The sequence below is a fragment of the Eretmochelys imbricata genome, chromosome 5 (genome assembly GCF_965152235.1).
Source record: "Eretmochelys imbricata isolate rEreImb1 chromosome 5, rEreImb1.hap1, whole genome shotgun sequence".
NCBI classification, from domain to species: domain Eukaryota; kingdom Metazoa; phylum Chordata; order Testudines; family Cheloniidae; genus Eretmochelys; species Eretmochelys imbricata.
The window spans coordinates 115,660,518-115,683,618 of record NC_135576.1 but is presented as its reverse complement, the minus strand read 5'-3'; the positions used below and the strand labels follow the sequence as shown (position 1 = coordinate 115,683,618).

At 40.5% G+C, this 23,101-nt stretch overlaps 1 protein-coding gene across 7 annotated transcripts in view; it reads right to left on the bottom strand.

Annotated features, from left to right (window-relative positions):
- The window catches only part of TEK (TEK receptor tyrosine kinase), a 93,993-nt gene that overhangs the window by 61,877 nt on the left and 9,015 nt on the right, over nt 1-23,101 (bottom strand). For 4 of the 7 annotated variants that reach the window (XM_077817727.1, XM_077817731.1, XM_077817733.1 and 1 more), the window contains exon 1: nt 22,670-23,016. The exons of 2 other annotated variants lie outside the window; for them this stretch is intronic. In XM_077817727.1, coding sequence (XP_077673853.1) covers nt 22,670-22,721 — 52 coding nt within the window. In that variant the 5' untranslated portion in view covers nt 22,722-23,016. Of the gene's footprint in view, nt 1-12,455; nt 12,512-22,669; nt 23,017-23,101 lie in introns of those variants that run through there. One more of the 7 variants, XM_077817730.1, reaches the window with a different exon arrangement.

Sequence of the window (23,101 nt, the reverse complement as noted above, 5' to 3'; positions counted from 1 at the left end):
TAGCTGACCGTGAATCCAAGTGTTGTCTCTATTATTTGTTTTAGTTAGAACAAGCTTTGGCTATACCTGTAGAACAGAAAGCAAAACACTTGAACTTAAGTTCCATTTGGCTTTGGCTTAAAACACATGATTTGGAGTGCTATGCATTTTTACTTTATATCTCAGTAGTTGGAGAAGCAGGGCAAGAATGACTTTCTCTGTGAGAAACCTTATTGTTGAATAACACAGGCTTCCGTTGGTGAGAGACACCACTGAGGGGTTTGTTTAAATTTCCTCTGGGGGAAAAATGCAATTATTTAAATGAAGGGGGGATGTTTCACAAAACAAAAATAGAGCTCTTGAAACCCCAAACTGCTATAACTTTCCACTCTAGGCAACTAAAAAAATATGATGCAAAACAGCACTCATTTGTCTTTTCATTTTCTTTAATTTCATTATGCCTCATTCTGAAGAACCTCTGATACAATACAATTTGTAATATAGTTTTGATATTTTTAAATTATATTTGCTTAGCTTTATACACACACATACACACTCTCTGAATTATAGTTATGCTGTAAAGATGCTTTTGCTGAAAGCCTTTGAAGGTCATTTTTCACCATATATGTATTGAAATAAAATCCACAAAAATAACTCTAGGACTTTTAGGAACCCACTGGGTTACCCCATCCTTAAGTTTTAGGAACCCTCTGGATTGTCTCATGCTTGGTAGTCTGAAAATTCATAAACTTCCCACCTGCAATAATTGACAAAATGTATTAGAACTTGTTTTTAATTGCTGTTGACTTTTCCAGACTCACGGCTGTTAAAATGAGGCTCAGACACTAAAACTGCTGAAGCCCAATGTGAGAGACTGTAATAAGTTCCCAGGCTGGTTCACAATCCTGTTAACAGGCCAAGAACAAGTCCTTTAAAGTGAATATGAGAACACTGAAAACTGTTCCCATTCTGAATTAAACTGAGATGGGCTCAAGCCATGCCATTGGGAATTGACTCCCAAACTTCATAAATGTCGGGGGAGGAGGTGGTTTGATCCAGAGCTTTGGTTCAGCCCATCATGATGCTAAAGGCCACGTGCAAAGTGTAGAACAGAACCTCCACAAAAAGCAAGTGTGTTCACATTCCTGGTTTTGCTTCACGTTTATCACTAGCATTAAACCTGTCCCTTTTGTCAGTACAACGGAGAAGTACTTTGGATTGTGTACTGTTGGAGAGAGGCATTCATTATATTATATCTCACTTCAACAGCATCTTTGGGAATCACGTCTTTTGGCTGTGGGTGATGATGAAGTAAAGGAAATTACAGGGCATTTAATGTAACCAGGAGTCAAGCCCAGAGGGATGGTCTCCACATTGGAACAAGATTTTTGCCTACCCAGCAGCAGGCTCACAAAAGCCCACACCTATTTGGGACAAGGTTAAGTCAGTTCACAGTCTGCCAGTTGCATTGACTGTAATGTCTCCCCTGTTTAGGGAATGTCAATACTGCTTTCCTGAACTCCGCCTGTTATAACTAGAGGAAAGGGAGTTAGCATTGTCTTCCACCACTCGCCGCAAGAAACATATCACACTTGAACAAAAACGGGAAAGCTGACAGATCTATTGAGATGGGTGTGACTACAATACACACCTAACTGGTCAAGTCCTGTGGAAAGGGCTGTGACTGGCAGCTCTTCAATGCCCAACACAAACGAGCACACTGTCCATGTTTATTGCTAATCTGTGAAGCCTGCTTTTGTTTCTCACACTTTCACATGACTTCATGGATTTTACTTGCTTCCTGTAGCAATCAGGTATACACTATGAGTTGGCTTTAAGAAAGGGAGACCCAGGGAAGATTTGACTCTGAGAAAGGGATGTAGTGTTGTCCCATTCAGTTCAACTTAATGAAGCTCTCTTTTTTATCTTCTGTATATAACACTCAGTGCATAGCCTATCTGCCTCTAAAGTGAAATGTCAGTACTGATCTGAGAGTTAAATAGGATGCATTGCTACACATCTACAACAAGCAAGCAACCCACACCACAAAAGAGGAATACAAAGTATACAACCTAATGCAGCAATAATTATACAAATATACACACACTCACCACATTTTATGTAAACCTTTTGGCCTGCAGATAGCCACAGACCTTTCCAGATACTAAAAAAACCCTCAAAACTCCAAACCCTTTCATTGACCATTCATTGTACTTCTGAACATTTTTGTGACCTATAAAGATCAAGAGATTGTAAAACAAATTATACTGCAGTGAAAAATTCTGTTTTCTTTTGTTACTATCTTCTGTCTCTTACTGTAGCAGTCTGCAGCTATATAGCACATTCCATTTTATCTCGAGATGGCCTGGAGCCAGAAAAATTAGATCTGAAGCTACACTTTCAGGGATGAATAGAAAAGATGGTTTGAGGCCCATCTCTAGGTTTATCCAGTTTATGGCTTTGTATCTTACACTGAGGAGATTACCTAGAAACAGGTCAGATGGAGACACTAGTGGTGTGAGCATATACTTCAATGCTGAGAGAGAACCACATGCAGAACAATGAGTATTTGAGAAAAGCATCTCTGATCCTTAAGGCTCTTAATGCTATGAAATAAACTTTGCATTAATAAAATCATAAATATACATTTACCAGGTATGGGAAATCCATATCTTACAATTAGAACTATTTAGACAAGCAAATGATGTCTGGTAATAATATTGTTGAGTCAGACGTGTTTTTAACAGTGTTTGTAATGAACCAATCCACTGTATTTAATGCATATTATTCAAGCTTCAATGTTCAATAATTAGTTTCTAGACTCAGCAGCTGGAAGAGACTAGCTAAAAATAAATACTAGATAGAACACATATCAGATTTTTACCAGTTAGCTTGTGTTTCACCTCTATATTTGTGAGGTGGACAGTAAGAGTCAACATTTACAACAGATTTTACAAAAAACCATGTGGTGATCATTTCCAAACAACTGGCTCAGAGAAAAAGTTAACTGGCTCAGCAGAGGAATCCACACTGTAGCATTTGCAAGTGTGAACAAACAGCAGCTAGATTAAAAAGGATTTAGCCATGGATCCCAAATGCATTCAGCCACCCTCTGACAAAGAATCAGAGCATAATCCTGCTACCTTCGCCCACCGTGAGAGATCCTTACTTATGCAAATAATCCCACTGAAGTCAATGTGAGAATTATGCTAGTAGGGATACCTCAGCAGAATGTGGATTTTAGGATCAGACCCTTTTGTCTGTACATTGCGTGAGAAACAGTAAATCCATGGCACCTCAGCAATGCTATTTGAGTAACTAAAGCAAAGTCTTCCCTGAAATCATCAGGGTGAATCCACAGAGAATTCAATGTGCTAAAAAGAGTCCATGCTTTCCAAAGTACATCCATCCAGTTTCCACAGCAGCTCATGGGGTTGGGATTATCTTTTAAATGGGGTAGACCTTGGTTACTCTTAGTAGTATATACCTCGACAGCATCCATCACTATGTATTTTTGACAGGTTTCCAAGCCCCATTTAGGGCTTATGTCCTGCCCTCCATCCCTGTTTCCGCTGGTGTTGAGGTTCGGAGCCGACAGCCATTTTGAAAAAAAAACATTTTTGATTATTTTTTATGTTTAAATAGGGGTAGTGTTGCATGCTTGTGCTTTGATTGTTTAGAGAAAAAGGTTGAAAGAATAGAATGAGAGAGCTTAAAGATTAAAAAAAGAAAGGTTTGGTAAGGTTTAGAGGAAAAAAGGAAAGAAGAGTTATGACGGGCCAAAATTCATTTGCTGTGGATGTAAGATCTTAACTACAGTTCTGCTAAGAACTTTTCATATAGGCCTGGAGTCCACAACTTGGCCTAGGCCATGGGGGCTGGCTAACAGAGAACAATACATGGCTAAGAGAAAGTTGGGGTAAACAGATAACCTTGTGCGTTTCAAGTCAGTAAGCAGAGTCAGCATAATGCTGAGTGTAATTGGGCATCCTTATTGTGAGTTATAGACACATGAAGTGCTGAGAAAGGCCTCACGGTTACTCCCTAATGCAGAGAGGAGATAGTGGTACAATACCCCTCAGATCCCAGACAGAGTTCGGGGAGAGGCCTAATTTGATTGACATGAGTTACGACTCCCTCCCCTCACAGATGTATGCCAATCCTAGCCCACAAAAATGCAAGGGTAAACTTATAAACAATTGTTATTGTTAAGTACTAATTACTGCTTTTTTTGCTTTAAATCTCCAGGAATGCACCTGCTGGTCAACTGGGAGAGCTGCTACCACATTCCCCTGGACCCCAAAATTTGGATTTAACCTATACATTTTAATAAACATAATTTGGGGGTAATTACCTGTGTATCAGCAATATATTAATTTGAGCTTTGGGCGGAGCCATCATGTAATCTTTTAGACCACTGGCTTATTGTGCTTATCTTGTCTTGCCGCTAGAACCTAGCCAGGGGTTTGGGAAAAACCATCCCCGTTGCTTCTCTCTGCCCAATGAGCACCCTATATAATCTATTGTAATTAATTGTTCTGCAGTGTCTCTGAGCCTAATAAGCAAAGCAAAGTGACACTCCGCCAGCACTGTGCGTAATAAACTCCTGTGCTTGACTCTGCAAGGTGTGGATTAATGTTCCTTCAGGTTATTAAGGAGAAGAAAGATTGTTTGGTTAGGTTTAGTAACGGGAGATGATTTTAAAGGCCTAGTTTGGCATATTATTAAAGAATAGAAAGAGAGAACTTTAAAAAAATGGCAATATTTGTTTTTAAAGGGTTAGTTTGAAAGAATAGAGGCAAGTTATTAAAGAAAAAAAGAGATTTTTGGTTAGGTTTAGTAAGGAGAGGTGCTTTTAAAGGACTAGTTTGGTATGTTATTAAAGAATAAAAATTTTTGAGATAAATTTAAAAGGTGTATTAAATATAAGGGTAGGTTAAGAAAAGAACATTCAAAAAGAGTTAAATAAAAGAGAAACATATAAAGGAAACTGTTTAGTAAGCACAAATATAAAGGCAGGTTAAGAAAGAATCCTTTAAAATATTATATATAAGGGTTGGTTAAGAAAAGAGCATTTAAAACATTACATAATATTGAAAAATAGGTTAAAAAAGAACCCAGATGGCAAAAAAAAAAGGGAATTTACTAAAGCAGAGACTGTTTAGTAAGTACATGGTAAAAAGTATAAAGGGAGGTTAATAGAAAAGCATTTAAACTATTAAATACAAGGATAGGTTAAGAAAAGAACATTTTAAAAGAGTTAAATAAAAGAGAAACATATAAAGATAGGTTAAAAGAGAGAACAGGGCAAGAAAAGGGAAAAGAAAGCCTCTTTGCAAAGGGCAAAGATAGACAGCACATGGTTGAATCAGAGGGCTTGTCTACGTTACCCGCTGGATTGATGGGCAGTGATAAATCTGGTCTAGACGCAATAAATCGACCGCTGAGCGTGCTCCCATTGGCTCCGGTACTCCACCAGGGCGAGAGGTGTATGCGGAGTCGACGGGAGAGCATCAGCCGTCAACTTACCGGAGTGAAGACACCATGGTAAGTAGATCTAAATACGTCGACTTCAGCTATGTTTTTCATGTAGCTGAAGTTGCGTAATTTAGATCAATCCCCCACCCAGAGTAGACCAGGCTAGAGGAAGAGAGATCTTACCCTTCTAACTATTCCCGGGGAAAGAGGCAACTTCCCAGGTTCACAGCCCCTCAGGCTAGTTATCTTCACCGGACCAATCAGATGCTGTTCTACAGCTGCGTCATAGAATACATTTTCCTGAACCAATCCTATAGTTTTAAGAGTTCCCAAGAGTTTTAAACAAGAGCCATCTCCTTTAGCTGCCTTATTCTTAGCTAAAAAAAAACAGACCCCAAGCATCTTTCCTGCCACGTAGCTCTTTTACATAGGTGCTTTAATAAAGGTTAAAACCATAAGCCCTTAGTAACAAACAATTTTTAAGTTTCCCCCTCTTTTAGATTAACATTGGTTATTTTTCAGTGAGAAAATTTGAAGTTGCAGCAAAGCCCCTGTTAGCAAAAACAGCGTCTGTGAGTCAATGGATCAGAGATAAGAAGGCTGCTTCTTCCCCCACTTTTTAACAAATAGAGGTGAAAGTTATATTAAGTTTTGTAAAGGAACAAACACTTTAAAAGACAAATCTATATGAAGACACATCCCTTTATTTACAGGTGTGTTTCAATAAAATAGAGCATGCAGAAACACCCCAGGTTTAAAACCACAGGTCCTTAGTAACAGACAGTTTATATTCCCCTTATTCTGTAAACCAGTGGATCAGAGAGAAGAAATTTGTTTCTTCCCACACTTTTTAACAAATAGAGGTGAAGGTTATATTAAGTCTCTTAAAGGAATAAACACTTTAAAAGACAAGCCTATCTGAAGAGACATCCCTTCATTTAGCACTTTTGCATATGTTTCAATAAAAAGTTAACATGCAGAACATCCCAGGGTTAAAAACACAGAGAACCTGTTTATAAAAATAAATTATAGTGATAAAAACGTTTCCCCCTATGTTTTAGCCTAACATTGGTCATTTTTTTACTAAGGACAATTTGAAGCAGCATGCTTTTTCAGCAAAACTACTATTAGCAAAAACAGCATTTGTAAGCCAGTGGATCAGAGAGAAGAAGATTGCTTGGTCCCCCACTTTTTAACAAATAGAGGTGAAAGTTATATTAAGTCTTGTAAAGGAACAAACACTTTAAAAGACAAGCCTATATGAAGACACATTTCTCTATTTAGCTCTTTTACATATGTGTTTCAATAAAAAATTAGCATGAAGAAACATTCCAGGGTTAAAAACACAAAGAACCTGTTTATAAAAGTAAATTATAGTGATAAAAAAGTTTCCCTCTATGTTTTAGACTAACTTTGGTCATTTTTAAATAAGGACAATTTGAAGCAACATGCTTTTTCAGCAAAGCCACTGTTAGTAAAAACAGTGTCTGATGATTAAAGATGGCTGCACCTAGAAGGCCCTAGCCAACACCGGCAGTCAAGCCTCTCAAGAAGAGACGTGAAATGGTCACTGCTATGGGATGTGAAGAAACAAATGCACTGTTGTGGCAAACCGTGTTTGAGATGGGTCCCGGGAGCGGGGAAACAGGGATAGCTAACAATGCCTATACATGCAAAAATGATGTGGTGGAGAAACACTAGGCCAGATCGCTGGGCCAAGATTTGTTTGAGACTCCAGCCAGGAGAACCCAAATGATTCAAACAAAGGGCTGTATGGAGACAAGGCACAGATATGTTGTATGTAAGAACGATCAAGGGATGGTTGGCAGAGACACAGTCACCGGTGCTCGGTTGGCTAGAGACTTTTGGATCAAGCCCACGTAGAGACATAAGAACATAAGAAAGGCTATACTGGGTCAGACCAAAGGTCCATCCAGCCCAGTATCCTGAATACAGACAGTGGCCAATGCCAGGTGCCCCAGAGAGAGCGAACCTAACAGGTAATGATCAAGTGATCTCTCTCCTGCCATGCATCTCCACCCTCTGACAAACAGAGGCTAGGGACACCTTTCCTTACCCATCCTGGCTAATAGCCATTAATGGACTTAACCTCCATGAATTTATCCAGTTCTCTTTTAAACCCTGTTATAGTCCTAGCCTTCACAACCTCCTCAGGCAAGGAGTTCCACAGGTTGACTGTGCACTGAGTGAAGAAGAACTTCCTTTTATTTGTTTTAAACCTGCTACCCATTAATTTCATTTGGTGGCCCCTAGTTCTTATATTATGGGAACAAGTAAATAACTTTTCCTTATTCACTTTCTCCACACCACTCATGATTTTATATACCTCTATCAAATCCCCCTTAGTCTCGTCTTTTCCAAGCTAGTCTCTTTAATCTCTCCTCATATGTGACCCGTTCCAAACCCCTAATCATTTTAGTTGCCTTTTCTGAACCTTTTCCAATGCCAGTATATCTTTTTTGAGATGAGGGGACCACATCTGTACGCAGTATTCAAGACGTGGGCATACCATGGATTTATATAAGGGCAATAAGATATTCTCCATCTTATTCTCTATCACTTTTTTAATTACTCCTAACATCCAGTTTGCTTTTTTGACTGCTGCTGCACACTGCGTGGACGTCTTCAGAGAACCAGCCACGATGATTCCAAGATCTGTCTCCTGATTAGTTGTAGCTAAATTAGCCCCCATCATATTGTATGTTGTGCACAAGGTATATAAGCTGTTGGGGCATCTGAACCATTGCAAAGCAGCTGCAGAACCCCTTTTAAATCATACCTTCTTACACTTTGGCTGTAACTTTTCATTTTCCACCCCAGGCCCTCTGCATTAGGACTTGATCAGGACCCCTCTGATTTCAATAATGTCTCAGGTCTCTCATCTTTTTTTTCATATTATTTAATGCTCTACATCATCTAGGGTTACAGTTTGCATAAAAGTGTTTTATAAAAAAAACAAAAAATATTCTCTAGGGGCTTAGACAAGGTAATGATAAACAAAATTGTAATTGTTGCTTTGCAGGCCCTCCTACAAAGTATCTTTAAGTTTTTGTTAATATTTCTGATAGGATACAGGATGGGGGAGATAATACCTCATAAAGTGGGAAAGTGCTTCTGAGTGACAAATGCTTGCCCATGCTAAAGCATAACAACTAACACAGAATGGCTGCCTACAAAACAGTTTCACTAAAAGAGTTATCGGCATTCCCCCTAAAACTCAGGACAGCTTTCTTACCCCCATGGCCTGATCTCTGTGACTGTGGCTTTTTTTTAAAAAATTTGTCCTCGGTTTAGATTTTAAAAAACATTAGAAAAGAAGAAGGGGGGGGGGGTACGAAGGGGGTGTGTGTGTGTGTGTGTGTGTGTGGAGGGCAGACTCCTTAACTCTGGTAAAAAAAAAACAACAGCTAACTTTTTTTTACATAAGGTAATTTTTTTCTTGTGTTTTTTGTATAAATCCAAACTTTAAAAAGCAGTCTTGTTTATTTTTTTTGTTAATTAAAACACATATGTAAACTCCCCTCAATTGCCAGTTTTCATATTCAAACAGCCAGTTGCTGTTTTGATTCTTTAAAAACACTATTTTTAAAAGGATAGGCTAGTATCTTAAGCCTTTTTAAGTTCACTAAACTACAAAATATCCCTAAGAGTGGCGTTGTTTTGTTAATACTGCTTTTTCATGTTAAACTTTAAAACAAACATAATGCTTCAAATAGGCCTCACTGCATACAGAATATCCTTAAAAAAGATCATGTTCTGTTACATCTCAGTCAATGCTGTATTTTCATGTTAAATGTTAAAAAAAAACCTTTATATAATGAAATACTGTATGTTTAGCAAGTGTTAAAAGTATGGGGGAAAAGTCAAGGGGAAGGGATGTTCTTCAGGTAGGCTATCTCTGAGCTTCATGCAGTCACAAAGAGACAGTTTTTGTCTTTTACAATCAGTAAATGGCATAAAATACTTGTTATAACTTTCACAAAGTGTCTTTCGATGCAATCTCACCCTTTGTTAAAACTTTAACAGCCTTTCAAAAGTTAGGAAAAAAGTCTGTGTGAAAAAACAAGCAAACTGAAGGGGTGACCCATACAGCATCGCAAAGGCAGACTACAGTGCATGGATCACTGGCTAGCCTAATTAGTCTTATCTGTTTGTAAAATGTAGAGAAAGCCATAGCTCCAGTCTGTGATGTATTGTTTTAATAAAATCTATGGACCCAAAACAAAACACAGGAGCTGGAACATGTGTCTCAGCACACAGGATGCAAACATTTGAAAACAAAGACATTCTGATAATGCAACAGAAAAATTCATACTTAAATCTAAAAGTCCTAAGAAAATGAAAGCTTAATATAACTTTTGCATGGATTTGTTAAAAAGTGGGGAGGAAAATAAACTTCTCTCTGATCCACTGGATTACAGAATAAGGGGAATATAAAATAGCTGTTACTAAGGTTCTGTGATTTTCACTCTGGGGTGTTTCTGCATGCTCTTTTTTTTTTTTTAATTGAAACACACATAGAAAGGTTAAATAAAGGGCTCTGTCTTCACATAGGCTTGTCTTTTAAAGAGTTTATTCCTTTTCAAAACTTAATATAACTTTCACTTGTATTTGTTAAAAAGTGGGGGAAGAAGCAGCCTTCTTATCTCTGATCCACTGGTTTACAGAGGCTGTTTTAGCTAACAGAGGTTTTGCTGCAACTTCAGATTGTCCTCATTAAAAAATAACCAAGGTTACTCTAAAAATTGTTTGTTACTAAGGTCTTATAGTTTTCACCTTTATTGAAGCACCTATGTAAAAGGGCTACATGGCAGGAAAGATGCTTGAGGTCTCTTGTTTAAAACTCTTGGGACTATAGGATTGGTTCAGGAAAATGTATTCTATGACGCAGCTGTAGAACAGCATCTGAGTGGTCTGATCCAAAGATGGAGATAACTAGCCTGAGGGGTTCTGAACCTGGGAAGTTACCTCTTTCCCCAGGAACAGTTGGAAGGGTAAGATCTCTCTCTCTCTCTCACTCTTTCTCTCTGACTCAACCACGTGCTGTCTATCTTTGCCCTTTGCAAAAGGGCTTTCTTTTCCCTTTTTTTGCCCGGTTCTCTCTTTTAACCTATCTTTATATGTTTCTCTTTTATTTAACTCTTCTTAAATGTTCTTTTCTGAATCTATCCTTGTATGTAATAGTTCAAATGCTTTTCTATTAACCTCCCTTTATACTTGTTACCATGTGCTTACTAAACAGTCGCTGCTTTAGTAAATTCCCCGTTTTTTTTTGCCAGGTGTGTTCTTTTTTAACTTATTTTTCAATATTATTTAATGTTTCTAAATGTTTCTTTCTTAACCTGCTCTTATATTTAATATTTTAAATATTTCTTTTTTAACCTGCCTTTCTATTTTTACCATGTGCTTACTAAACAGTTTCTGCTTTATAAAATTTTCTTTTCCCATGTTTGTTCTTTTTCACCTATTTTTCAATATTATTTAATTTCTGCGCTAATGAAACCTGCACCTCTAGATAGACAGTCCGAATGAAGGCCTGATCCTGCAAGGGGTTGAGCATCTCCTGGGAGGAGAATAGCTCCCTCAGCTCCCACTGGCTTCAGCATCTATGGGACTGGACCTTTAGGGCTTGAACTAAAAACCACTGAAGTAATAGAAAGACATCGGATTTCTCCAAGGGGCAAAGGATCAGACCTTAGTCCCCTTAGATTTAGGGCTTGTCTATATGAACAGTTAGTGCTCAGTAAACTGGGGTATAAATCTACTTTGTACTAGCTTGCAGCACACTAAGTGTCTGTGTGGCCCCAGCTGCGATGCACTAGTGCGTTTTGAAACTGGAGTGGGTCACAGTGCACTAGGGAACTCTTCGTGCCCAGCAGCAGAGTCCACACAGTCCATTAGAACAGTAGGTCTCAACCAAGGGTACGTGTACCCCTGGTGGTATGCAGAGGTCTTCCAGGGGGTACATCAGTTCATCTGGATATTTGCCTACTTTTACAATAGGCTACATAAAAAGCACTAGCAAAGTCAGTTCAAACTAAAATGCCATACAGACAATGACTTGTTTATACTGCTCTATATACCCTATACTGAAATGTAACTACAATATTCATATTCCCATCGATGTATTTTATAATGATAACGGTACAAATGAGAAAGTCAGCTCTTTTTTAGGAATAGTGTGGCTGTGGCACTTTTGTATTTTTAGGTCTGGTTTTGTAAGCAAGCAGTTTTTAAGTGAGGTAAAACTTGGGGTATGCAAGACACATCAGACTCCTAAAAGGGGTACAGCAGTCTGGAAAGGTTGAGAGCCACTGTGTTAGAGCGCAGCAGGCTAGTGCAAGGTAGATTTATAACCCAGCTTGCTGTGTTCTATCTAACCATACAGACAACCCCTAGGAGAAAGTGCTGATACAGTAGATTTCTGCTGCAAGCCAACTGCCTACAGCACCCCTGCTTTCTAGCCTCTCATGGCCAAATCCTGATATTCTTATTCAAGAGGAACTCCCGCTCCTTAGTCTGGCAAAACTCAGGCAAAACTAAACCTTGAAGTCAATGGGAGTTTTGCCCAACCTGTAACTGAAGGATTTAGCTCTCTGAGAACACAAACACAGACAGGAAACAGCTTTTCTCTCTATCAGTGAAGATCCCCTGTGCTTCCTTGAAAAAATCCTTTGACTCCTGCCCCTCTCCTTGTAGGACTGACCTCTGCAGGAAGGCAATTTGCTGTGTATGCAAAGGGGGTTTGGGAAAAGGAGGCACCCGCAGGCGGTGAACACTGGAAATGGGAGGTGTAACTTCCAGCGAATTCCCTGCCAAAAGACTATTGACACAGAATTGTGGCTGCCCAGTGCTGCCTTGTGCCCTTCCAGAACAGGGAGTGGGGCTAAACTTAATCCTCCGCTAACAAGGAAATACAGAGTTAAAGTCATGTCTGTTCCACTGCATCCTCCCACCCCCCATCACACACACTTTACCTCTGTGGAGACAGCAATTGCCAATGTAGAGACAGAGAGTTCTGTGTGCTCAGCACAACTCCACTTGAGCACAACTAATCTAAGGCAAGGGGAGGCTAAACTGCCCCAAACAGGATGCAGTGAACCACCCTTTGGAGGCCGAAAGGGTGCCTGGGCCATAGCCGCACCCCTGCTCTGCCCCGAGGCCCCACTCCCTCTTGTTCTCTTCCCTTGTGGCCCCACCTGCGATGTTCCTCTTTCCATCCCCACTCCGCCTCTTCCCCCGAGGTTCCCCCCGCGCACTGCTCATGCCTCTCTAACCTCTCCGGGTGGGGAGGGATGACTTTATGGGATGAGGAAAAGAAGGAGGGATCTGTGGGGAGGGGGAAAAGGTGACAGGTGGGGGAGCTCCGATAAGGGGAGGAAAGGGTAGGGGAGAGCCTCAGGGAAGGGGCAGAGCAGGGCCTGGGGTGCAATGGGGGTGGCATGTGGCTAGGGCCTCGGGGGAGGAGGCCGAGCAGCAGTGGGGGAGGGGGCAGGGCCATGGTCTCGGGGTCAGTGCCCCCCCACTTCTAGGAAGTTTCCAGCACTCACGCCCAGCTTCCCCAAATGCGGGAGTCATGTACACTCTCCTCACAACCCCTTGCATATTCTAAGTGTCCACCAAAACTCCTCCTTTGCAGTGGCATTCACACACTGCCATGTACCCGCCAGTCCTCTGTGCCGTGCTATTGCTCCAGTAAGTGCTATCAGTGGGTGCGCACACATCACTGTGCACCACAAGGCTCAGTCAGGAGTAACGGGAAGAGATGGCTCAGAGGAATTCTCTGGCACTCATCCCAGATGCATGCCAATTCGCAGACCTAGAAAGCCTCCCTAATCATTTTTTAAATATTACTGCCCCAGACGCTAGCTGAGGTTAAACTTGATCTGGTGATCTGTTTGGGGGAGATCAGTACCATAGTTTGAGCCACAGCTATGTGCAAAAAATATCATAAGAATGGGATAAATGTAATCACGAGTCTTTTATTTCTTGGCAATGTACCTCTGGAACGGAACCCCTAGACTCAATAATCCAAAATTTGCACCCCTAATCTCCCCTGGATCCCGATGAGGGATGGCAATTTCCAAGACAATGTGAGTATGCGTGGGGATGTGAGAGCACTTCGAAAAATTTGCTGATAACCTTAAGAATGGAGTCCCTAGCTTTCCTTCCTAAGAGCAGTCACTCAGAGTAGCTGTGCCAGCCAGACCAACAGAGAGCTCCGAGGAAACAAAAAACCCAACCACATATCTGAGAATTGGATGATGTTTGTACAGTGCTTTGAATATGTAAAGTGCTATCTAAGTGCATTAACTACTTATTCATTAGTATTATGATGAAGCAATGAGAGAAACAGGGAAGAAAGGAAGCAGCGGGAGGGCGGAAGGAAAAGAGCTTGTTAGGATAGGAATCTGAATTTTAGGATTCATTATTAACAACAGTAATTAGGAGTTGGAAATGCTCAGCATCAAAAGCAGATCCCCTTTGAATTCTGAGCATAGCAGAGAAATAACAAGAGCTATACCAAGAGAGAGGTGGATATGTGAATACCATGCAGCATCCGTCCAGTAAAGGAGTGGACGAGGAATCAAGGCCCAGGAACTTCCCTGGTGCTCTGGGTTACTTTGTTACTGGGTGGCCTATTTCGATCCCATCTCCTGGCAGATTTCTTCCAGGAAGCATTCATTGATTCCTTCAATCCCTTCATGGAGCAGTGGGCGCTGTCTACTGTTCCCTGCTTGGTATCCCTTTCTGGATGCCTTGCTTTGACCCTATGGCCCACCCCTGCCCTGTTTTTTCATTCTTCCCCCTGATGATAAGTCGATCCCCTTGCTTCTTTTGGCCCCTGTACTCTGTTGAGGTGGAGGTCTTTGTTGTTTTTATGGAGCACATGGAGACCAAGTAGGCTGGATTTCTCCACACTTCAAAAACAATTAACTCCTTTCCTCCAAGGAGAAATTGGAGGCAGGAAGTAGCTGCTCAGGAAGCACTGGCAGAAAATTTCCTCTCTGGGAAAGGAAAATTGGCCATATCCTGAAAGAATTTTCAAATGGATTCAGGTAACATGACTGTAGTGCCTAGTACAAAATCAGGCCCCGTTGCAATCAGTGGCAAAACTCCCATTGCCTCCACTGGGGCCAGGATCTCAATCCTAGTCTTACAGCTGTCAACAACCATTTTAAAACGGCTGGCACTAACTCAATACATGTAACTTTTATTGGCTGTGGTTCTTGAAATATCCTTAGGGATGTGGGCAACGTCTGTGTGTACTTGGGGCCTACATGAACCTGCATTTCCTCCTGCACTGTGGATAGCTCCTCCTGAAGTGCTAAGCTACTCCGGTGAGATGCTCAACACCCCCAGTTGTCACTGAACTTCAATGGGAGTTGAGAGCACTGAACACCACCCAGGATCTGGCCTGCAGTCTGAACCAGGGACTGAATGGGGAAAAAATAAACCCACAAAATAAGTTCTACCCTCTTGAGATGCCACTTTCAGTGCAGACTAGAAACTTAAATGAAAGCTTAGATTCTTGTGCATAAGACAGCAGCTTGGAACAGATCTCACGATTAAAGCACAGCCATGGAAGAGTAGAGAGAGCTGGATTAGATTCCTCGCTTTGCCACAAGCTTCCTGGGCAAGTCACTTCACCTTTCTGTGACTCAGTTTCCCCAACTGCACAATGAGATGAGAGTGGGGTGCGTTGTGAGATTGACTTCATTTGTATTTGTATGTAAACTACGTTAAGATCTTCTGGTGGAACTTGCAGAAATGCCAGTATTGTTATAGTGGTAATTTGATTGTTCCAATTACCACCCTCCTGCCTTGTAGTGGAAAACCCTTCTTCAACCTTTGGGGAGGTGGAAACGTATCCAAAGAATCACTTCAGTACACACATCAAACCCTTTTATCATCATGGGTAGAAACAGTGTCATTAAACGGAGCCTATAATGTAATAAATCCCAGTTTAGGCTGGATTTATATAGGCCTTTGCTGTTGTTGGGAAATTAAATTAGTTTTTCTCATGACCCACCTGGGGATATGAATATGAGCCAAATGGACACCATAGCAACAGGATGGCTAGAGTCTGTACTTGGCCTTCATCCTCAGGACAGAGAGCATGACACATTAGCAGTTCAATGTAGGGCCTTTTGCTGTGTGTTTGTTATATGACATTATGTAACTATGGGGTTTAAGACTAATTTAGAGTATATTGAAAACAGACAGCCCAGTTGGCCAAGGCATCAACCTCACTTCTTTCAAGTCCCTTTAAAAAAACACTTCGTCCATGAAGCCCACAAAACTGAGTTTATCATCTAAAACAAACACTAACCACTAAGTCTCCTGCACCTCTGGATTTTTCAGGGTGTCTATGTTTTAGATTGAAAGCAATTTGGGCCGTCTTTATTTTTGTGTATTGTACAGAAAAGAGTATATTGGCACTTTGGTGACTCTAAACAAATGTATATTATTAGTAGTACTACGAAATCTAGTTAGAAACCAAGAAGTCTATCATTTTGGCCATGTTGTTAAAGAAGGTAATCAAACCTGACAGCTCCTCTAACAAATCTTTAAAATGAAGTACAGTATTTTATTTATTATTATAAGTGCAGAACTAAATTAATCAATACTGAAATTTGCAGTTATAATTTCATTGGGCCTCACAAAGAAATGAACCAATTATGGACCTAATCCTGCCATACTTACTTATAAGAATAGAACAATCTTTCCTAATAGAGCTGGTTAAAAAATGGATCCAGATTTTCACAAAAAATTCATAAGAACATAAGAATGGCCATCCTGGGTCAGACCAAAGGTCCATCTAGCCCAGTATCCTGTTTTCCGGCTGTGGCCAATGCCAGGTGCCCCAGAGAGAATGAACAGAATAGGCAACCATCATGTGCTCCATTCCCTGTTGCTCATTTCCAGTTTCTGGCAAACAGAGGAAAGGGACACCATCCTGTTATTTTTGGGAGGGAGGGGAGTGTTATTGATAGGTTACACAAATGCCTGTCAGGGATGGACTGTTTAACTTGGTCCTGCCTCAGCAGATGGGGCTGGACTTGATGACTTCTCAAGGTCCCTTCCAGCCCTACATTTCTATGATTCTATGGTTGACAAAATTTGAAATGTTGACGAAAAGTTTTATCAAAATTTTCAATTTCAAAATTTCAGATCTCCTTAACTAGTGGGAGTGGTTGAAGTGAATTGTAAGAATTTCTGACATAAATAAGGGTTGTGGAATTGGGCCATAAGCGCAGGTTCATGATAAACAGTTCTCCCTTCTTTTTTATTTTTAATTTAAAGTATTTGCTGAATGTTATGGGCTCAAGTGTCCAGAGTCCATCTTATGGAATCCAAAGTCCACTGATGCTATGAAAAATGCCAAATGTTTTTGGTGACTAAAAGATAACAATGACCAGGTACTTTCCCAAATGTAGTCAAATTCTTGCATCTGAGTTCCGTTCATAATAATAATCATAGAAATGTAGGGCTGGAAAGGACCTTGAGAAATTATCGAATCCAGCCCCCTGTGCTGAGGCAGGACCAAGCAAATGTAGGCCATCCCTGACAGGTGTTTGTCCAACCTGTTCTTAAAAACCTCCAATGACAGGGATTTCACAACCTCCCTTAGAAAACTATTCCCGTGCTTAACTACCCTTATAGTTAGGAAAAACTTTCTACTGTCTAATCTAAATCTCCCTTGCTGCAGATTAAGTGCATGACTTCTTGTCCTAGCTCTAGGCAATAATCACTGGCTCTTTTGATCAAATGATCTCAAAGCACTTCACAAAGGTAAATAAAAGTCATCATCTCCACTGCAGAGAGGGGTAAACCGAGGCAAAATGCCTTGTCCAAGGTCATTCAGCAAGCCATTGATATAGCCAGGATGGGAACCCATGTCTTCAGAGTCCCCATCCAGTGCAGTAACCTGAAGACCAAACTGCCGCCCACCAAACTAACCACCCCCTTGAAAGCTCAGCCGCAGCAGAAAGACAAAGCTGATACATCATTGTAAATACGTTATTGTTCAAGCCCGTCTCTGCCTCTTAACACCCAGAAATAATAAAATTAAAGCTTTTGCTGATAAATAGCAGTAAGGAACAAAACTTGAAGCCTGACTATAGTCAATGGAAAGAGTCCCACTGACTTAAGAACTTAGAATTTAAAATATAGACATCAGTTGATTCCCTTGTTCTGCTTTCTTCTTATTCATTCACCTAGCCCAAGACAATTATGTGCCTGCTCTGTGTAAAGCATGGATCTCATATACTGCTAATGCCCAGATTCTGTGGGACTGCGTATATCTAACACAACACTGAAGACTTGTTCTTGAAACAGGAGGAGCTTGGTGTTATCCTCTGTTGGGTTTTATAAGCTAACACGGTGGTGATGATAAAGATACCCTCGCAGAAGATGAGTTCTTCTATCAATAGTAAGGGAGGGACTTGGATGGGAGCCTGAACCATTAAACAGTATTTGCTTTGTGGTGAAAAGTGGATCAGCAATTTGCCAGTGCTGACAGTCTCATTTTGAAACCAGCGATGAAGAAAGTTAAGGTGAATGATGTGTCACTTGTACATACTGGGTCTGATTCTCATCCCATTTGCTCTGGTGTAATTCAGGAGGAGCTCCCATAAAGTTAATCCAGTTATTATCCTCATCTAAAACTGACATAAGAGGAGAATCAATCCCTTGGCTTCCAATACACTTTAGTCTATTTTACTGGTCATCTGTGTGATCTCTTAAGCTGATGGAAAAACTAATCTAAATTGATTTTCAAAGAAACACTGGTATAAACTGAGACTCAGGTCCCACATTTCAGTTTTCTAAAAATAAAGGGTGGGAGTACACAACCTAGGGAGAATACAAATGTTTCCACAGCATGAAAAGAGAAAAGCCTAGGAAAACAGTTGTTTCAGATGCACACACTGGTTTTCATTGTCAGAAACGTGAACACAACTGCATTCTGCTGGCACATGAGAACCAGAGAGAGAGACTTGCTGGAAACTGAAACTGAAATTGACCCAGTGTAATTTCACCCTCCAGGCTAAATAAGATGCAAAAAGTAAACAAACAGAATACATGGTGAAAAAGAAAACCCATGGTTGAAATTATTTCAGTTTTTAAAATATAAGCTTTGGTCATTAACTAGAGCTGAGTGGATAATGAAAAAACAGATTTGCAAATATGTTGGTGAATTATACAGCCCTTTTTGGTGAGCTTGCTCTTTTCTCTGTGTTTGACCCTTATCTTGCAAATGTTAATGTATTTGCTGAATTTGGGACAGATTTATCAGACTTAACTGGAGGATGGGTATCACAAATGTATACTTGAACAGTTACATGTGTTTTAACTGGTTGATTGCAGATCCTGCACTCCAGTCTGTCACTTTCCAGTGAGCTTCATTGTAATCACAGTGAATCACAATGAAATTCTTTTGTGTGTGGGTAGGGCACGGGCCTGGCAGACCCAAATTCAAGTCCCTGCTCTACTTGATTCAGAGCAGAGTTTTTCATCCCAGACCACTATAAATCAAGCAGAGGAGGAACTTGAATATTCCACATCTCAGGCCCTAATCACCAAGCTATAATCAGTCTCTCTCTTTCTTTGACCCAAACTTTCCTGAAGAAAACGTCATGGCGACTGATACATCCCTGCAATATGTTTCAACTTCAATGAATCAGCAATTTTACCAAAATGTAATTTCAGTTACAATATTCTGACTAGCTCTACTCATGACACAATATGTCCGTCTCATTTGGATTATCATGGGATTTCACTTCACTCTTATGGATTTGATGGGTTTAGGCCTGGCCCAATGCCTCCATGCTCTAGCTATTCTTAGCTGCGGGAACTCCTCTTATCAGAATAACTCTAACTTACACCAACCGTAGGCACATAGCGGCACTGTATAGCTACCAAGGTGACACAGAGCCACCCTTAGGTTGTGGGCTGAGTGCAGCCTGTGGTAGGGCTGTTGTTTCAAACTGCCTATTTGCAGGGTCAGACAGTTGTGCAGCACATCACATTCGCAAGGTTTTCTTTGCACACAAATACCTACAAACTTAATAAAAAACCCAAAGCCATAGATTCATAGATTTTACAGCCAGAAGAGACCATTACAATCATCTAGATTGACCTATTGTACAAAAGTACTGCTTTCCAGAAGGTCACAGCATTTTACCCCATGATTTCTGCATCAAAGCCATAACTTCTGGATTAGCTTTGACAAAGAGTTTAAATTCTGCATACTCTGACAAAGTTTACATTTTGAAGAAACTGCTGGAGCCACTAGAAAAGTACCAGGACACTGTGCCACTAATCTAAGTGCTGCAGACAGAAAGAATTGATAGACACCCTAACTCACCCACTCCCGGGGAGGAGGAACCAGAAACCCTGGTACAATATGGTTTGTAATACAGTTTTGATTATATTTGTTTAGCTTTATACACACACACACACACACACACACTCTCTCTCTGAATTATAGTTATGCTGTAAAGATGCTTTTGCTCAAAGCCTTTGAAGGTCATTTTTCATCATATATGGATTGAAATAAAAATCAACAAAAATAACCCTAGTAGTTTTAGGAACCCTCTGGATTGTCTCATGCTTGGTAGAAAGTAAATCTTCACACATGTTGCTCATGCTAGTAGTCTGAAAATGCATAAGCTTCCCACCCACAATAGTTGGCAAAATGTATTAGAACTTGTTTTTAATTGCTGTTGACTTTTCCAGGCTCACAGCTGTTAAAATGAGGCTCAGACACTAACATTGCTGAAGCCCAGTGTGAGAGACTGTAAATAAGTTCCCAGTCTGGTTCAGAATCCTGTTAACAGGCCTAAGAACAAGTTATAATGTTTATTCCTAATTACATCCCTCCTCGGTCCTTTAAAATGAAGATGAGAGCAGTGAAAACTGTTCCCATTCTGAATTAAACTGAGATGGGCTCAAGCCATGAAGTTGGGAATTGAATCCAAACATCCATAAATGTCAGGGGGGTTTTGATCCAGGGCTTTGGTTTAGCCCATCATGATGCTAAGGGCCACATGCAAAGCGTAGAACAGAACCTCCACAGAAGGCAAGAGTGTTCACATTCCTGGTTTTGCTTCAGGTTTATCACTAGCATTAAACCTGTCCCTTTTGCAGTGCAATGGAGATGTACTTTGGATTGTGTACTGTTGGAGAGAGGCATTCATTATATTATATCTCACTTCAACAGCATCTTTGGGAATCAAGTCTTTTGGCTGTTGATGATGATGAAGTAAAGGAAATTACAGGGCATTTAATGTAACCAGGAGTCAAGCCCAGAGGGATGGTCCCCACCTTGGAACAAGGGTGGAGTAGTTTTGCGCCTACCCAGCAGCACACCCACAAAAGCCCACAACTATTTGGGACAAGGTTAAGTCAGTTCACAGTCTGCCAGTTGCATTGACTTTAATGTCTCCCCTGCTTAGAGAATGTCAATACTGCTTTCCTGAACTCCGCCTGTTATATCTAGAGGAAAGGGGATTAGCATTGTCTTCCACCACTGGCCCCAGGAAACATGATATCACACTTGAACAAAAGCGGGAAAGCTGACAGATCTATTGAGATGGGTGTGACTACAATACACACCTAACTGGTCAAGTCCTGTGGAAAGGGCTGTGACTGGCAGCTCTTCAATGCCAAACTCAAATGAGCACACTGTCCATGTTTATTGCTAATCTGTGAAGCTATACATCACTATACATCTACAACAAGCAAGCAATCCACATCACAAAAGAGGAATACAAATATAAAACCTAATGCAGCAATAATTATATAACAATACATACACACACTCACCACATTTTATGTAAACTTTTTGGCCTGCAGATAGCCACAGACCTTTCCAGATACTTAAAAAACCCTCAAAACCCCAAACCCTTTTATTGACCATTCATTGTACTTCTGAACATTTTTGTAACCCATTAAGAACAAGAGATTGTAGAATAAGTTATACTACAGTGAAAAATTCTGTTTTCTTTTGTTACTACCTTCTGTCTCTTACTGTAGCAGTCTGCAGCTATATAGCACATTCCATTTTATCTCGAGATGGCCTGGAGCCAGAAAAATTAGATCTGAAGCTACACTTTCAGGGATGAATAGAAAAGATGGTTTGAGGCCCATCTCTATGTTTATCACGTTCATGCGTTGTATCTTACACTGAGGAGATTGCCTAGAAACAGGTCAGAGGGAGACACTAGTGGTGTGAGCATATACTTCAATGCTGAGAGAGAACCACATGCAAAGAAGATATCTGATGAAGTGAACTGTAGCTCATGAAAGCTTATGCTCAGATAAATTTGTTAGTCTCTAAGGTGCCACAAGTACTCCTTTTCTTTTTGCGGATACAGACTAACACGGCTGCTATTCTGAAACCTATAAGAAAAATGCGTATTCGAGTAAAGCATCTCTGACCCTTAAGGCTCTTAATGCTATGAAATAAACTTTGCATTAATAAAATCATAAATATACATTTACCAGGTATGGGAAATCCATACCTTATAATTTGTACTATTTAGACAAGAAAATGATGTCGCGTAGTAATATTGTTGAGTCAGACTTGTTTTTAAACAGTGTCTGTAATGAACCAATCCACTGTATTTAATGCATATTAGTCAAGCTTCAATGTTCAATAATTAGTTTCTAGACTCAGCAGCTGGAAGAGACTAGCTAAAAATAAATACTAGATAGAACACATATCAGATTTTTACCAGTTAGCTTGTGTTTCACCTCTATATTTGTGAGGTGGACAGTAAGAGTCAACATTTACAACAGATTTTACAAAAAACCATGTGGTGATCATTTCCAAACAACTGGCTCAGAGAAAAAGTTAACTGGCTCAGCAGAGGAATCCACACTGTAGCATTTGTAAGTGTGAACAAACAGCAGCTAGATTAAAAAGGATTTAGCTACAGATCCCAAATGCATTCAGCCACCCTCTGACAAAGAATCAGAGTATCATCCTGCTACCTTCGCCCAACATGAGAGATCCTTACTTATGTAAATAATCCCACTGAAGTCAATGTGAGAATTATGCTAGGAAGGATACCTCAGCAGTTTGGATTTTAGGATCAGGCCCTTTTGTCTGTACATTGCGCGAGAAACAGTAAAGCCACGGCACCTCGGCAATGCTAGCCCAGTAACTAAAGCAAAGTCTTACCTGAAATCATCAGGCTGAATCCACAGAGAATTAAATGTGCTAAAGAGTCCATGCTTTCCGAAATACATCCATCCAGTTTCCACAGCAGCTCATGGGGTTGGGATTATCCTTTCAGTGGGGTAGACCTTGGTTACTCTTCACTTGCATGGTACGAGGACTCTTGTTTACAAGTCAGAGGCAAGAAATTGCAGTGCTGGAGCAGGCTACAACAGTCTCATTGCTGTCTGAGTACAGGGAGTTTAAGTTCCTTTTTCCTGTTTCCTTTGTAGATTAGGATGGGAAAGGCAGGATCTTAAAGGCATTTTGTATCAACAGGACCGTGAGGCACTGCAAACCCTGTCCATCTAGCAATACATCATAACACTTATCTGGGGCTGTTCGAGAGGCAGGGGATTGCTGTCAGAGAACCAGCAACAGGTCATGGTCAGCAAT